The sequence below is a fragment of the Salmo salar genome, chromosome ssa22 (genome assembly GCF_905237065.1).
Source record: "Salmo salar chromosome ssa22, Ssal_v3.1, whole genome shotgun sequence".
In the NCBI taxonomy this organism is placed as follows: Eukaryota; Metazoa; Chordata; class Actinopteri; order Salmoniformes; family Salmonidae; genus Salmo; species Salmo salar.
The window spans coordinates 62,682,096-62,698,956 of NC_059463.1; the positions used below are offsets into that span (position 1 = coordinate 62,682,096).

At 46.0% G+C, this 16,861-nt stretch overlaps 1 protein-coding gene across 1 annotated transcript in view; it reads right to left on the minus strand.

The window, feature by feature from the left end:
• Nucleotides 1–16,861, minus strand: part of wnt7aa (wingless-type MMTV integration site family, member 7Aa) — a 56,573-nt gene that overhangs the window by 15,538 nt on the left and 24,174 nt on the right. Inside the window, exon 3 of the mRNA XM_045705474.1 lies at nt 14,412–14,683. Coding sequence (XP_045561430.1) covers nt 14,412–14,683 — 272 coding nt within the window. The remainder of the gene's footprint in view (nt 1–14,411; nt 14,684–16,861) is intronic.

Below are 16,861 nucleotides of genomic sequence, written 5' to 3' on the forward strand. Positions count from 1 at the left end.
TCGTCGCCAAACCCACTGGCTACAGGTTATCTGCAAGTCTCTGCTAGGTAAAGCCACGCCTTATCTCAGCTCACTGGTCACCATAGCAGCACCCACTCATAGCATGCACTCCAGCAGGTATATCTCTCTGGTCACCCCCAAAGCCAATTCCTCCTTTGGTCATCTTTCCTTCCAGTTCTCTGCTGCCAATGCCTGGAACGAACTACAAAAATCTCTGAAGCGGGAGACTCATATCTCCCTCACTAGCTTTAAGCACCAGCTGTCAGAGCAGCTCACAGATTACTGCACCTGTACATAGCCCATCTGTAAATAGCCCATCCAACTACCTCATCCCCATACTGTATTTATTTATCTTGCTCCTTTGCACCCCAGTATCTCTACTTGCACATTCATCTTCTGCACATCTACCATTCCAGTGTTTAATTGCTATATCGTAATTACTTCGCCACCATGGCATATTTATTGCCTTAACTTACCTCATTTGCAGTTACTGTATATAGACTTTTTGTTTTCTTTTGTTCTACTGTATTATTGACTGTATGTTTTGTTTATTCCATGTGTAACTCTGTGTTGTTGTATGTGTCGAATTGCTACGCTTTATCTTGGCCAGGTCGCAGTTGCAAATGAGAACTTGTTCTCAACTAGCCTACCTGGTTGAATAAAGGTGAAATAAAAAAAATCCCCCAAAAAATCCACTGAATGACATCATCTCTCTCCTTCCCAGACAGAAGCCGCACCCCTTTTATTCATTACACTATATCTCTCCCTCATTTTCTCCCCCCTCTCTTTCTCACTCACCTCTCTCTCTCGCTCTCTCTCTCTGACTCACCTCTGTCTCTCTCGCTCTTGCTCACTCACCTCTCTCTCTCGCTCTCTCTCTCTGACTCACCTCTGTCTTTAATGACTCCATTCCCCCTTCTCCCCCCTCTCTCTCCCCCATCTCTCTCTCTCTCCCCCCATCTCGGGGCGGCAGGTAGCCTAGTGGTTAGAGCGTTGGCCCAGTAATTGAAAAATAGCAAGATCGAATAGCCGAGCTGACATGGTAAAAATCTGTCGTTCTGCCCCTGAACAAGGCAGTTAACCCACTGTTCCTAGGCCCTCATTGAAAATAAGAATTTGTTCTTAACTGACTTGCCAAGTTAAATAAAGGTAAAATAAAAATATCCCCCTTTTATATCTTGCTCACTCACCTCTCTCTCTCTGTTCTTAATGATTCCCCCTTCTCTCATATCCCACTCCCTGTCTATCTCTCGCTCTTCTACCCTCACCCTATTCTTAATGATTCAATTCCTCCTTCTCTCCCCTCCTCTCTTTCTCCCCCCCTCAGACAGGCTGGAGTCAGGTGGGTAATCATCAGAAGCCCTGGGAGCACAGCAGCTTAGTATGTTAATGCCTCAGACTCCTGAGAAACACTACATTCATGGAGCTGATTGAAGCTACGTTGAAGGTACATGCCCATGAAGATGTTGTTGTCGGTTTAACATTCAGACCCCCTGGAAGCTCAAGTAGGAAGACAGTTGCAGACATCAAAGCTCAAAGCCCTTTGATGTCATCAAAGCTATGCTCTGTCCCAGAGCAATGACTTGGCCAGTCGGTGCCCAGGTGACAGACTACGCTGGCCAAGCGGAGAAATACTGGGTGTGCAGGATCTAATGATGACAAACTACAGGACAGGGATTCTCAGATCATTAACCTAGCAATGTGCCAGTCTTGATGTGTCACAAAAAGCCTGGTGCCCGTCTGGAGGGTACCTGGTGCCAGCATAGTGCCAGTCTGGAGGGTACCTGGTGCCAGCATAGTGCCAGTCTGGAGGGTACCTGGTGCCAGCATAGTGCCAGTCTGGAGGGTACCTGGTGCCAGCATAGTGCCAGTCTGGAGGGTACCTGGTGCCAGCATAGTGCCAGTCTGGAGGGTACCTGGTGCCAGCATAGTGCCAGTCTGGAGGGTACCTGGTGCCAGCATAGTGCCAGTCTGGAGGGTACCTGGTGCCAGCATTGTGCCAGTCTGGAGGGTACCTGGTGCCAGCATAGTGCCCGTCTGCAGGGTACCTGGTGCCAGCAGCCAGCATAGTGCCAGTCTGGAGGGTACCTGGTGCCAGCATAGTGCCAGTCTGGAGGGTACCTGGTGCCAGCATAGTGCCAGTCTGGAGGGTACCTGGTGCCAGCATAGTGCCAGTCTGGAGGGTACCTGGTGCCAGCATAGTGCCAGTCTGGAGGGTACCTGGTGCCAGCGTAGTGCCAGTCTGGAGGGTACCTGGTGCCAGCATTGTGCCAGTCTGGAGGGTACCTGGTGCCAGCATAGTGCCGTCTGGAGGGTACCTGGTGCCAGCATAGTGCCAGTCTGGAGGGTACCTGGTGCCAGCATAGTGCCAGTCTGGAGGGTACCTGGTGCCAGCATAGTGCCAGTCTGGAGGGTACCTGGTGCCAGCATAGTGCCAGTCTGGAGGGTACCTGGTGCCAGCATAGTGCCAGTCTGCAGGGTACCTGGTGCCAGCATAGTGCCAGTCTGGAGGGTACCTGGTGCCAGCATAGTGCCAGTCTGCAGGGTACCTGGTGCCAGCATTGTGCCAGTCTGGAGGGTACCTGGTGCCAGCATAGTGCCAGTCTGGAGGGTACCTGGTGCCAGCATAGTGCCAGTCTGGAGGGTACCTGGTGCCAGCATAGTGCCAGTCTGGAGGGTACCTGGTGCCAGCATAGTGCCAGTCTGGAGGGTACCTGGTGCCAGGTAGTGAGAAGGTTCCAGATTAACTGCATGTTCACTCATTAGACGGTTCTCCATTGGAATGTGTTCCCACATATAAATACTGAGGCATTTGGGCTGATATGGATTTGATGTTTATATAACAGATGATCTGGTTAAGAAACTAAGATTTAAAGTTGTCTTTTTCTACAGAAACAGATGGTGCCTTTCTCTAAGCAGTAGGAAGCAGATTATTCAGTCAACCTTTTTATCTGTTGATTATGGTGATATTATTAATCAAAGTGCAGCTGCTACTGTACTACTGTTAAACCTTTGGATGCCATTTCCCATAATGCCCTTTGTTTTGTTACAGGTGAAAGGTTTGATACTCATCACTGCATCCTGTATCTAAAGGTTGGCTGGACTTCACTAAAGACCCATAGATGTCTACATTCATAAACGTCCATCTTATCTAACTTTGATGTTGAAGTACAGTGCCTTCAGAAAGTATTCAGACCCCTTGACTTTTTCAACTTTGTTACTTAATAATCTTATTCTAAAATGAATTGAATAAAAAAAATCCTCAGCAATAGCCCCATAATGGCAATTCGAATACAGGTTTGTAGATTTTTTTTGCTGAAAAAATTAAAACAGAAATACCTTATTTACATAAGTATTCAGACCACTTGCTATGAGACTCGAAATTCAGCCTTGATATTGAGCTCAGGTGCATCCTGTTTCCATTGAAGATCCTTGAGATGTTTCTACAACTTGATTGGAGTCCACTTGTGGTAAATTCCATTGATTGCACATGATTTGGAAAGGTACACATCTGTCTATATAAGGTCCCACAGTTGACAGTGCATGTCAAAGCAAAAACCAAGCCATGAGGTCGAAGGAAATGTCCGTAGAGCTCCGAGACAGGATTGTGTCGAGGCACAGATCTGGGGAAGGACACCAAAAAATGTCTGCAGCATTGAAGGTCCACAAGAACACAGTGGCCTCCATCATTCTTAAATGGAAGAAGTTTGGGACCACCAAGACTCTTCCTAGAGCTGGCCGCCCGGCCAAACTGAGCAATCAGGGGAGAAGGGCCTTGGTCAGGGAGGTGACCAAGAACCCGATGGTCACTCTGTGGAAGAACCTTCCAGAAGTACAACCATCTCTGCAGCACTCCACCAATCAGGCCTTTATGGTAGAGTGGCCAGAAAGAAGCCGTTCCTCAGTAAAAGGCACATGACAGCCCCCTTGGAGTTTGCCAAATGGCACCTAAAGGACTCTCAGACCATGAGGAACAAGATTCTCTGGTCTGATGATACCAAGATTCAACTCTTTGGCCTGAATGCCAAGCGTCACGTCTGGAGGAAACCTGGGAATCTCCAAACGGTGAAGCATGGTGGTGGCAGCATCATGCTGTGGGGATGTTTTTCAGCGGCAGGGACTGGGAGACTAGTCTGGATCGAGGGAAAGATGAATGGAGCAAAGTATAGAGAGATTCTTGATGAAAACCTGCTCCAGAGTGCCCAGGACCTCAGACTGGGGTGAAGGTTCAACTTCCAACAGGACAACGACCCTAAACACACAGTCAAGACAATGCAGGAGTGGCTTCGGGACAAGTCTCTGAATGTCATTTAGTGGGCCAGCCAGAGCCCGGACTTGGAGAGACTTCAAAATAGCTTTGTAGCAACGCTCCCCATCCAACCTGACAGAGCTTGAGAGGATCTGCAGAGAAGAATGGGAGAAACTCCCCAAATACAGGTGTGCAAAGCTTGTAGCGTCATACCCAAGAAGACTCAAGGCTGTAATCGCTGCCAAAGGTGCTTCAACAAAGTACTGAGTAAAGGGTCTGAATACTTATGTAAATGTGATATCTGTTTTTTATTTTTAATAAATTAGCAAACATTTCTAAAAATCTGTTTTTGCGTTGTCATTATGGGGTATTGTGTGTAGATTGATGAGGGGGGGGGGGGAAGAATTGAATCAATTGTAGAATAAGGCTGTAACGTAACAAAATGTAGAAAAATTCAAGGGGTCTGAATACTTTCCGAAGGCACCGAAGTTGCCTAACCCTTTCACAGGATTTGTTAACTCTTGAGAATCCTATGGTCTCCACCGAGCTACGGAAATCTGCTTTTAGTTTTAATGCGCCGTACTGCTGGAATAAAATTCTAAACTATTTCATCTGGATGTTCTGGTGCCGTTGGGGCAATTTAAAGTATTGATTGGGGATTTATTTGTGGAGAAATGTAACTGTTTTTCTGGGTGATTTGTGGTGTTTTATTTGTGCTTCCCATGGCTGTGTTTTTGTATTTTAATGTGTATAATGTGTATGGGAAATAGACCTAGTTGTTGCGTGTCTAAGAACAGCCCTTAGCCGTGGTATATTGTTGATATACCACAAACCCCCGAGGTGTATTATTGCTATTATAAACTGGTTACTAATGTAATTAGGGCAGTAAAAAAAAAATGTTTTGTCATACCCATGGTATACGGTTTGATATACCACAGATTTCAGCCAATCAGCATTCAGGGCTCGAACCACCCAGTTTATAATGTTAAATAAAAGATTGTGGGTTATCGAGCCAACACTGTACACGTAAGCAGACCAGGATCCAATTGGCCAATCCCTGTGGATTTCTTGTTGTCTATTCCTAGCAAACCATCCAGGACCTCTTTCTCTGTAAATAGCAATACTTTCATCATTCAGCAAGTTTCCCCTGTCAGCAACCAGCTCAATATCACTGTAAATAGAATTAGCTCATTCAAAGAGAAATAAAATACTGAAAAAAATAGTGACTAAATGCATCAATGATGGCATTTTTGTCCGTAATGAGTCCAGTGAATTCATTTGTTGTTGCAGAGAGGAGGAAGTAGAACACTTCAGGGATTATCATATCATATCCCCAACCAGCCCTGTAGGGTCATATCATATCCCCAACCAGCCCTGTAGGGTCATATCATATCCCCAACCAGCCCTGTAGGGTCATATCATATCCCCAACCAGCCCTGTAGGGTCATATCATATCATATCCCCAACCAGCCCTGTAGGGTCATATCATATCCCCAACCAGCCCTGTAGGGTCATATCATATCATATCCCCAACCAGCCCTGTAGGGTCGGGTCATATCATATCATATCATATCATATCATATCATATCCCCAACCAGCCCTGTAGGGTCGGGTCATATCATATCATATCATATCATATCCCCAACCAGCCCTGTAGGGTCATATCATATCATATCATATCATATCCCAACCAGCCCTGTAGGGTCATATCATATCATATCCCCAACCAGCCCTGTAGGGTCATATCATATCATATCCCCAACCAGCCCTGTAGGGTCATATCATATCATATCCCCAACCAGCCCTGTAGGGTCATATCATATCATATCATATCCCCAACCAGCCCTGTAGGGTCATATCATATCATATCATATCCCCAACCAGCTCTGTAGGGTTATATCATATAATATCCCCAACCAGCCCTGTAGGGTCATATCATATCATATCCCCAACCAGCCCTGTAGGGTCATATCATATCATGTCATATCATATCATATCCCCAATCAGCCCTGAAGGGTCATATCATATCATATCCCCAACCAGCCCTGTAGGGTCATATCATATCATATCCCCAGTCAGCCCTGTAGGGTCATATCATATCATATCCCCAACCAGCTCTGTAGGGTCATATCTGATCATATCCCCAACCAGCCCTGTAGGGTCATATCATATCTTATCCCCAACCAGCCCTGTAGGGTCATATCATGTCATATCCCCAACCAGCCCTGTAGGGTCATATCATATCATATCATATCCCCAATCAGCCCTGTAGGGCCATATCATATCATATCATATCCCCAGTCAGCCCTGTAGGGTCATATCATATCATGATCATATCCCCAACCAGCCCTATAGGGTCATATCATATCATGTCATATCCCCAACCAGCACTGTAGGGTCATATCATATCATATCATATCCCCAACCAGCCCTGTAGGGTCAGGTAATCATATCATATCATATCCCCAGTCAGCCCTGTAGGGTCATATCATATCATATCCCCAACCAGCCCTGTAGGGTCATATCATATCCCCAACCAGCCCTGTAGGGTCATATCATATCATATCATATCCCCAACCAGCCCTGTAGGGTCATATCATATCATATCCCCAACCAGCCCTGTAGGGTCATATCATATCATGTCATATCCCCAACCAGCCCTGTAGGGTCATATCATATCATATCATATCCCAAACCAGCCCTGTAGGGTCAGGTCATATCATATCATATCATATCATATCCCCAGTCAGCCCTGTAGGGTCATATCATATCATATCCCCAACCAGCCCTGTAGGGTCATATCATATCATATCCCCAACCAGCCCTGTAGGGTCGGGTCATATCATATCATATCATAGGTCATATCATATCATATCCCCAACCAGCCCTGTAGGGTCGGGTCATATCATATCATATCATATCATATCCCCAACCAGCCCTGTAGGGTCATATCATATCATATCATATCATATCCCCAATCAGCCCTGTAGGGTCATATCATATCATATCCCCAACCAGCCCTGTAGGGTCATATCATATCATATCCCCAACCAGCCCTGTACGGGTCATATCATATCATATCCCCAACCAGCCCTGTAGGGGGGTCATATCATATCATATCATATCCCCAACCAGCCCTGTAGGGTCATATCATATCATATCATATCCCCAACCAGCTCTGTAGGGTTATATCATATAATATCCCCAACCAGCCCTGTAGGGTCATATCATATCATATCCCCAACCAGCCCTGTAGGGTCATATCATATCATGTCATATCATATCATATCCCCAATCAGCCCTGAAGGGTCATATCATATCATATCCCCAACCAGCCCTGTAGGGTCATATCATATCATATCCCCAGTCAGCCCTGTAGGGTCATATCATATCATATCCCCAACCAGCTCTGTAGGGTCATATCTGATCATATCCCCAACCAGCCCTGTAGGGTCATATCATATCTTATCCCCAACCAGCCCTGTAGGGTCATATCATGTCATATCCCCAACCAGCCCTGTAGGGTCATATCATATCATATCATATCCCCAATCAGCCCTGTAGGGCCATATCATATCATATCATATCCCCAGTCAGCCCTGTAGGGTCATATCATATCATGATCATATCCCCAACCAGCCCTATAGGGTCATATCATATCATGTCATATCCCCAACCAGCACTGTAGGGTCATATCATATCATATCATATCATATCCCCAACCAGCCCTGTAGGGTCAGGTCATATCATATCATATCATATCCCCAGTCAGCCCTGTAGGGTCATATCATATCATATCCCCAACCAGCCCTGTAGGGTCATATCATATCCCCAACCAGCCCTGTAGGGTCATATCATATCATATCATATCCCCAACCAGCCCTGTAGGGTCATATCATATCATATCCCCAACCAGCCCTGTAGGGTCATATCATATCATGTCATATCCCCAACCAGCCCTGTAGGGTCATATCATATCATATCCCCAGTCAGCCCTGTAGGGTCATATCATATCATATCCCCAACCAGCTCTGTAGGGTCATATCTGATCATATCCCCAACCAGCCCTGTAGGGTCATATCATATCTTATCCCCAACCAGCCCTGTAGGGTCATATCATGTCATATCCCCAACCAGCCCTGTAGGGTCATATCATATCATATCATATCCCCAATCAGCCCTGTAGGGCCATATCATATCATATCATATCCCCAGTCAGCCCTGTAGGGTCATATCATATCATGATCATATCCCCAACCAGCCCTATAGGGTCATATCATATCATGTCATATCCCCAACCAGCACTGTAGGGTCATATCATATCATATCATATCATATCCCCAACCAGCCCTGTAGGGTCAGGTCATATCATATCATATCATATCCCCAGTCAGCCCTGTAGGGTCATATCATATCATATCCCCAACCAGCCCTGTAGGGTCATATCATATCCCCAACCAGCCCTGTAGGGTCATATCATATCATATCATATCCCCAACCAGCCCTGTAGGGTCATATCATATCATATCCCCAACCAGCCCTGTAGGGTCATATCATATCATGTCATATCCCCAACCAGCCCTGTAGGGTCATTTCATATCCCCAACCAGCCCTGTAGAGTCATATCATATCATATCATATCCCAAACCAGCCCTGTAGGGTCAGGTCATATCATATCATATCATATCCCCAGTCAGCCCTGTAGGGTCATATCATATCATATCCCCAACCAGCCCTGTAGGGTCATATCATATCCCCAACCAGCCCTGTAGGGTCATATCATATCATATCATATCATATCCCCAACCAGCCCTGTAGGGTCAAATCATATCATATCCCCAACCAGCCCTGTAGGGTCACATCATATCATATCATATCCCCAACCAGCCCTGTAGGGTCATATTATATCATATCATATCATATCCCCAACCAGCCCTGTAGGGTCATATCATATCCCCAACCAGCCCTGTAGGGTCATTTCATATCCCCAACCAGCCCTGTAGGGTCATATCATATCATATCCCCAACCAGCCCTGTAGGGTCATATTATCATATCATATCATATCCCCAACCAGCCCTGTAGGGTCATATCATATCATATCCCCAACCAGCCCTGTAGAGTCATATCATATCATATCCCCAACCAGCCCTGTAGGGTCATATCATCTCATATCCCCAACCAGCCCTGTAGGGTCATATCATATCATATCCCCAACCAGCCCTGTAGGGTCATATCATATCATATCCCCAACCAGCCCTGAAGGGTCATATCATATCATATCATATCCCTAACCAGCCCTGTAGGGTCATATTATATGATATCATATCATATCCCCAACCAGCCCTGTAGGGTCATATCATATCCCCAACCAGCCCTGTAGGGTCATTTCATATCCCCAACCAGCCCTGTAGAGTCATATCATATCATATCATATCCCCAACCAGCCCTGTAGGGTCATATTATATCATATCATATCCCCAACCAGCCCTGTAGGGTCATATCATATCATATCCCCAACCAGCCCTGTAGAGTCATATCATATCATATCCCCAACCAGCCCTGTAGGGTCATATCATCTCATATCCCCAACCAGCCCTGTAGGGTCATATCATATCATATCCCCAGCCAGCCCTGTAGGGTCATATCATATCATATCATATAATATCCCCAACCAGCCCTGTAGAGTCATATCATATCCCCAACCAGCCCTGTAGGGTCATATCATATCATATCCCCAACCAGCCCTGTAGGGTAATATCATATCATATCATATCCCCAACCAGCCCTGTAGGGTCATATCATATCATATCCCCAACCAGCTCTGTAGGGTTATATCATATAATATCCCCAACCAGCCCTGTAGGGTCATATCATATCATATCCCCAACCAGCCCTGTAGGGTCATATCATATCATATCATATCCCCAACCAGCTCTGTAGGGTTATATCATATAATATCCCCAACCAGCCCTGTAGGGTCATATCATATCATATCCCCAACCAGCCCTGTAGGGTCATATCATATCATGTCATATCATATCATATCCCCAATCAGCCCTGTAGGGTCATATCTGATCATATCCCCAACCAGCCCTGTAGGGTCATATCATATCTTATCCCCAACCAGCCCTGTAGGGTCATATCATATCATGTCATATCCCCAACCAGCCCTGTAGGGTCATATCATATCATATCCCCAACCAGCCCTGTAGGGTCAGGTCATATCATATCATATCATATGCCCAGTCAGCCCTGTAGGGTCATATCATATCATATCCCCAACCAGCCCTGTAGGGTCATATCATATCCCCAACCAGCCCTGTAGGGTCATTTCATATCCCCAACCAGCCCTGTAGAGTCATATCATATCATATCATATCCCCAACCAGCCCTGTAGGGTCATATTATATCATATCATATCCCCAACCAGCCCTGTAGGGTCATATCATATCCCCAACCAGCCCTGTAGAGTCATATCATATCATATCCCCAACCAGCCCTGTAGGGTCATATCATCTCATATCCCCAACCAGCCCTGTAGGGTCATATCATATCATATCATATCCCCAACCAGCCCTGTAGGGTCATATCATATCATATCCCCAACCAGCCCTGTAGGGTAATATCATATCATATCATATCCCCAACCAGCCCTGTAGGGTCATATTATATCATATCATATCATATCCCCAACCAGCCCTGTAGGGTCATATCATATCCCCAACCAGCCCTGTAGGGTCATTTCATATCCCCAACCAGCCCTGTAGGGTCATATCATATCATATCATATCCCCAACCAGCCCTGTAGGGTCATATTATATAATATCATATCATATCCCCAACCAGCCCTGTAGGGTCATATCATATCATATCATATCCCCAACCAGCCCTGTAGAGTCATATCATATCATATCCCCAACCAGCCCTGTAGGGTCATATCATCTCATATCCCCAACCAGCCCTGTAGGGTCATATCATATCATATCCCCAGCCAGCCCTGTAGGGTCATATCATATCATATCATATCCCCAACCAGCCCTGTAGGGTCATATCATATCATATCCCCAACCAGCCCTGTAGGGTCATATCATATCATATCCCAAACCAGCCCTGTAGGGTCATATCATGTCATGTCATATCCCCAACCAGCCCTGTAGGGTCATATCATATCATATCCCCAACCAGCCCTGTAGGGTCATATCATATCATATCATATCCCCAACCAGCTCTGTAGGGTTATATCATATAATATCCCCAACCAGCCCTGTAGGGTCATATCATATCCCCAACCAGCCCTGTAGGGTCATATCATATCATGTCATATCATATCATATCCCCAATCAGCCCTGTAGGGTCATATCATATCATATCCCCAACCAGCCCTGTAGGGTCATATCATATCACATCCCCAGTCAGCCATGTAGGGTCATATCATATCATATCATATCATATCCCCAACCAGCTCTGTAGGGTCATATCTGATCATATCCCCAACCAGCCCTGTAGGGTCATATCATATCTTATCCCCAACCAGCCCTGTAGGGTCATATCATATCATGTCATATCCCCAACCAGCCCTGTAGGGTCATATCATATCATATCCCCAGTCAGCCCTGTAGGGCCATATCATATCATATCATATCATATCCCCAGTCAGCCCTGTAGGGTCATATCATATCATGTCATATCCCCAACCAGCCCGGTAGGGTCATATCATATCATGTCATATCCCCAACCAGCCCTGTAGGGTCATATCATATCATATCATATCATATCCCCAACCAGCCCTGTAGGGTCAGGTCATATCATATCATATCATATCCCCAGTCAGCCCTGTAGGGTCATATCATATCATATCCCCAACCAGCCCTGTAGGGTCATATCATATCCCCAACCAGCCCTGTAGGGATCATATCATATCATATCCCCAACCAGCCCTGTAGGGTCATATCATATCATATCCCCAACCAGCCCTGTAGGGTCATATCATATCATATCATATCCCCAACCAGCCCTGTAGGGTCATATTATATCATATCATATCATATCCCCAACCAGCCCTGTAGGGTCATGTCATATCCCCAACCAGCCCTGTAGGGTCATTTCATATCCCCAACCAGCCCTGTAGGGTCATATCATATCATATCCCCAACCAGCCCTGTAGGGTCATATTATCATATCATATCATATCATATCCCCAACCAGCCCTGTAGGGTCATATCATATCATATCATATCCCCAACCAGCCCTGTAGAGTCATATCATATCATATCCCCAACCAGCCGTGTAGGGTCATATCATCTCATATCCCCAACCAGCCCTGTAGGGTCATATCATATCATATCCCCAGTCAGCCCTGTAGGGTCATATCATATCATATCCCCAACCAGCCCTGTAGAGTCATATCATATCCCCAACCAGCCCTGTAGGGTCATATCATATCCCCAACCAGCCCTGTAGGGTCATATCATATCATATCATATCCCCAACCAGCCCTGTAGGGTCATATCATATCATATCCCCAACCAGCCCTGTAGGGTCATATCATGTCATGTCATATCCCCAACCAGCCCTGTAGGATCTTATCATATCATATCCCCAACCAGCCCTGTAGGGTCATATCATATCATATCATATCCCAATCAGCCCTGTAGGGTCATATCATATCATATCCCCAACCAGCTCTATAGGGTCATATCATATCATATCCCCAACCAGCTCTATAGGGTCATATCATATCATATCCCCAACCAGCCCTGTAGAGTCATATCATATCATATCCCCAACCAGCTCTATAGGGTCATATCATATCATATCCCCAACCAGCCCTGTAGGGTCATATCATATCATAACATATCATATCCCCAACCAGCCCTGTAGGGTCATATCATATCATATCATATCCCCATTCAGCCCTGTAGGGTCAGGTCATATCCCCAACCAGCTCTGTCCAGAGTGCTGAAACACTTTCCTCATCTCTGCAGAGTGAGGGCAATATATCAACATGGAGCAAGAAAGACATGTCATAAAACCAAGAAAATTTTGAACCTTAATAAATGTAAAGGTCCTATCAGCCAGTGGTGCATCTCCAGACACAGAGAGAGAGAGAGAGAGAGGGCTCTGTGAAGTGGAAACATCATCACAACATGTCGAGCTTGTTTTCTTAATTGATCTCATCATGTCATCAAAACAGTTACTACATCTAAATTCAGACTGTTCATAGAGGAAGTACTTAATATAGCTCACCATGTACTTTCTTTTGATGGAAGAGTCCGAGAACAGAGAGAGAACAGTTTCCAGGTCCACACCAGGTCCAGATTTAAGATGTGATCACACCTTCCTGTATTTTCCCTCCTCTTTAACGCCTGCCATGGTTCCATTACAGGTTACTTCCTCTCTGATGCGTCTGACTACTTCCTGTGTTTTTCCTCCTCTGTAACGCCTGCCATTGTTCCATTACAGGTTACTTCCTCTCTGATGCGTCTGACTACTTCCTGTGTTTTCCCTCCTCTGTAACGCCTGCCATGGTTCCATTACAAGTTACTTCCTCTCTGATGCGTCTGACTACTTCCTGTGTTTTCCCTCCTCTGTAACGCCTGCCATGGTTCCATTACAGGCTACTTCCTCTCTGATGCGTCTGACTACTTCCTGTGTTTTCCCTCCTCTGTAACGCCTGCCATGGTTCCATTACAGGTTACTTCCTCTCTGATGCATCTGACTACTTCCTGTGTTTTCCTTCCTCTGTAACGCCTGCCATGGTTCCGTTACAGGTTACTTCCTCTCTGATGCGTCTGACTACTTCCTGTGTTTTCCCTCCTCTGTAACGCCTGCCATGGTTCCATTACAGGTTACTTCCTCTCTGATGCGTCTGACTACTTCCTGTGGTGTATTCTCCAGAGCATACAGACAAGGTTACAGCACCGTCCGCTGCTTCCAGCTCTTCTTGCGACCGGAGTCTTCCAGGTTATAATGATTACATGAGAGGAGGGTCTGTTTGTTGCTCTACCTCATGCTATGGTGGTCTATCAGACTACAATAAAGGTGTTTTATACCACGTCTCAATATAATAAAATGATCTTCCTGTTAGACATTGTTTAGTGAGGGGAAACATTGACATGACTTCCTACAGGAAGTGGAATGTCCACTTTCGTATCTACATACCTTGCGTCCCACCTCGTTGTTGTGGAGGTTCATTAAAGTTCTGGCGTTCTGTTTGATCTCTCGCGCGTCTACGAAGACCTTAGAGAACCCCAGGCCATAGCTCACGTCAGCCGAGCAACCTCCCCACTTCCAGCCCTCGTCCTGGCTGTAGGTCCCCTGCTTGTCCTTATCACAGCCGCAGTCGGACAGCTTCCCCTGGGTACACGCTGCTGTGATGGCATGGGCCACACCTGCGGCGATGATGGCATAGGTAAACGCTGCCTCTTTACTACCTGGGAGAGAGGAGAGAGGATTTGATTGGTTGACAGGTTGATTGATTGAAACCATTTCCCTGATGGGAATTTGTTTTGCACAGAAATGAAATATATAAAGAAAGAACATTTTGAATCATTAATCGCTGACAACATGACCCTCTGTCAGGGCGGTATCAAGCCTCCTCACATACCTGACATAGCTTGTTCAAACCAAATCATAAAATGTGCGAGGTAAGCCAAGTTTAGTTCATTTATCACGGCTGCTTTAAACAGATTAATGACGGTAGGGGGGTGAGGGGCAGGGGGAGGGCAGCAGGGGGAAGGAGGAAGGAGAGGAGGAGAGGAGGAGAGGAGGGCAGGGAAAGGGGGGGAGGAGAGCAGAGAAAGGGGGAGAGGAGAAGAGGAGGAGGAGGGCACGGTGAAAGGAGGAGAGGAGGGAAAGGGGGGAGACTAATGCACCTGAAGGGCTCTGAGTATTGTGAGCTCACAGATATCTGTAGGAGATAGAATCCAAACTTAGTTTACTATGCAGAAGAGAAAGTATCAATCTCAGAGGGCATACTAGATGTACAGCAAACACTGTCCTTTATTCTGCTGTCAGACAGAGGAATCATTAGTCAAGACAGGCAGCAACCACCAGTCTCTGGACAGACAGACAGACAGACAGACAGACAGACAGACAGACAGACAGACAGACAGACAGACAGACAGACAGACAGACAGACAGACAGACAGACAGACAGACAGACAGACAGACAGACAGACAGACAGACAGACAGACAGACAGACAGACAGACAGAGTACCAGGTCAACACTGTCTCTCAGCAGGTCAACACGGTCTCTCAGCAGGTCAACCTCCAGGTCAACACTGGTCAACCAGGTCAATCCAGGAAGGGAAAGTCCATGTATTGCAACAATACAATGGTCAGAGCTGTATTTAACAGTGCACCCAGAGGGAGAGATAATGTTGTGATGTTTAGAATCTGGCCTGCAGCCCAGCTCCTGTCGCACAGCTGGCAGCTCCTTGAGGTGAGCCTGAGGGCTGAGAGGCATGCAGACCCTCCCTAGATGGACCGCCTGATACCACACCATTACACCCCACACTAATACGGTACCACAAGGTTCTGATCAGACCGGGGTTTTGTTCTGATACCACAGATTTCTGATACCACAGAGTTCTGATGCCACAGAGTTCTGATGCCACAGAGTTCTGTTCTGATACCACAGAGTTCTGATGCCACAGAGTTCTGATACCACAGGGTTCTGTTCTGATATCACAGATTTCTGATACCACAGAGTTCTGTTCTGATACCACAGAGTTCTGATACCACAGAGTTCTGTTCTGATACCACAGAGTTCTGTTCTGATACCACAGGGTTCTGACACAACAGAGTTCTGATACCACAGTGTTCTGTTCTGACACCACAGAGTTCTGTTCTGATATCACAGAGTTCTGTTCTGATACCACAGTGTTCTGTTCTGACAGCACAGAGTTCTGTTCTGATACCACAGTGTTCTGTTCTGATACCACAGAGTTCTGTTCTGATATCACAGAGTTCTGTTCAGATACCACAGAGTTCTGTTCTGATACCACAGAGTTCTGTTCTGACACCACAGGGTTCTGTTTTGATATCACAGAGTTCTGTTCTGATATCACAGAGTTCTGTTCTGATACCACAGAGTTCTGTTCTGACACCACAGGGTTCTGTTCTGACACCACAGGGTTCTGTTCTGACACCACAGGGTTCTGATACCACAACACAGGATAAGCCACGGCAAAATGTGTATAATTCTAGGAAATTAGCTTTAAACTCAACAACAACAAAAATTCCGCCCCATGACAAAATGTGTAGAATTGCATGAAACAAACTTTAAAAGAGCAACATTCTGTCTCTGCAGCCATCTTTTCTAACACCACAGGGTTCTGATAAAATACCACAGGGTTCTGATGAAATACCACAGGGTTCTGATAAAATACCACAGGGTTCTGATGAAATACCACAGGGTTCTGATAAAATACCACAGGGGTCTGATGAAATACCACAGGGTTCTGATGAAATACCACAGGGTTCTGATAAAATACCACAGGGGTCTGATGAAATACCACAGGGTTCTGATGAAATACCACAGGGTTCTGATAAAATACCACAGGGTTCTGATAAAATACCACAGGGTTCTGATGAAATACCACAGGGT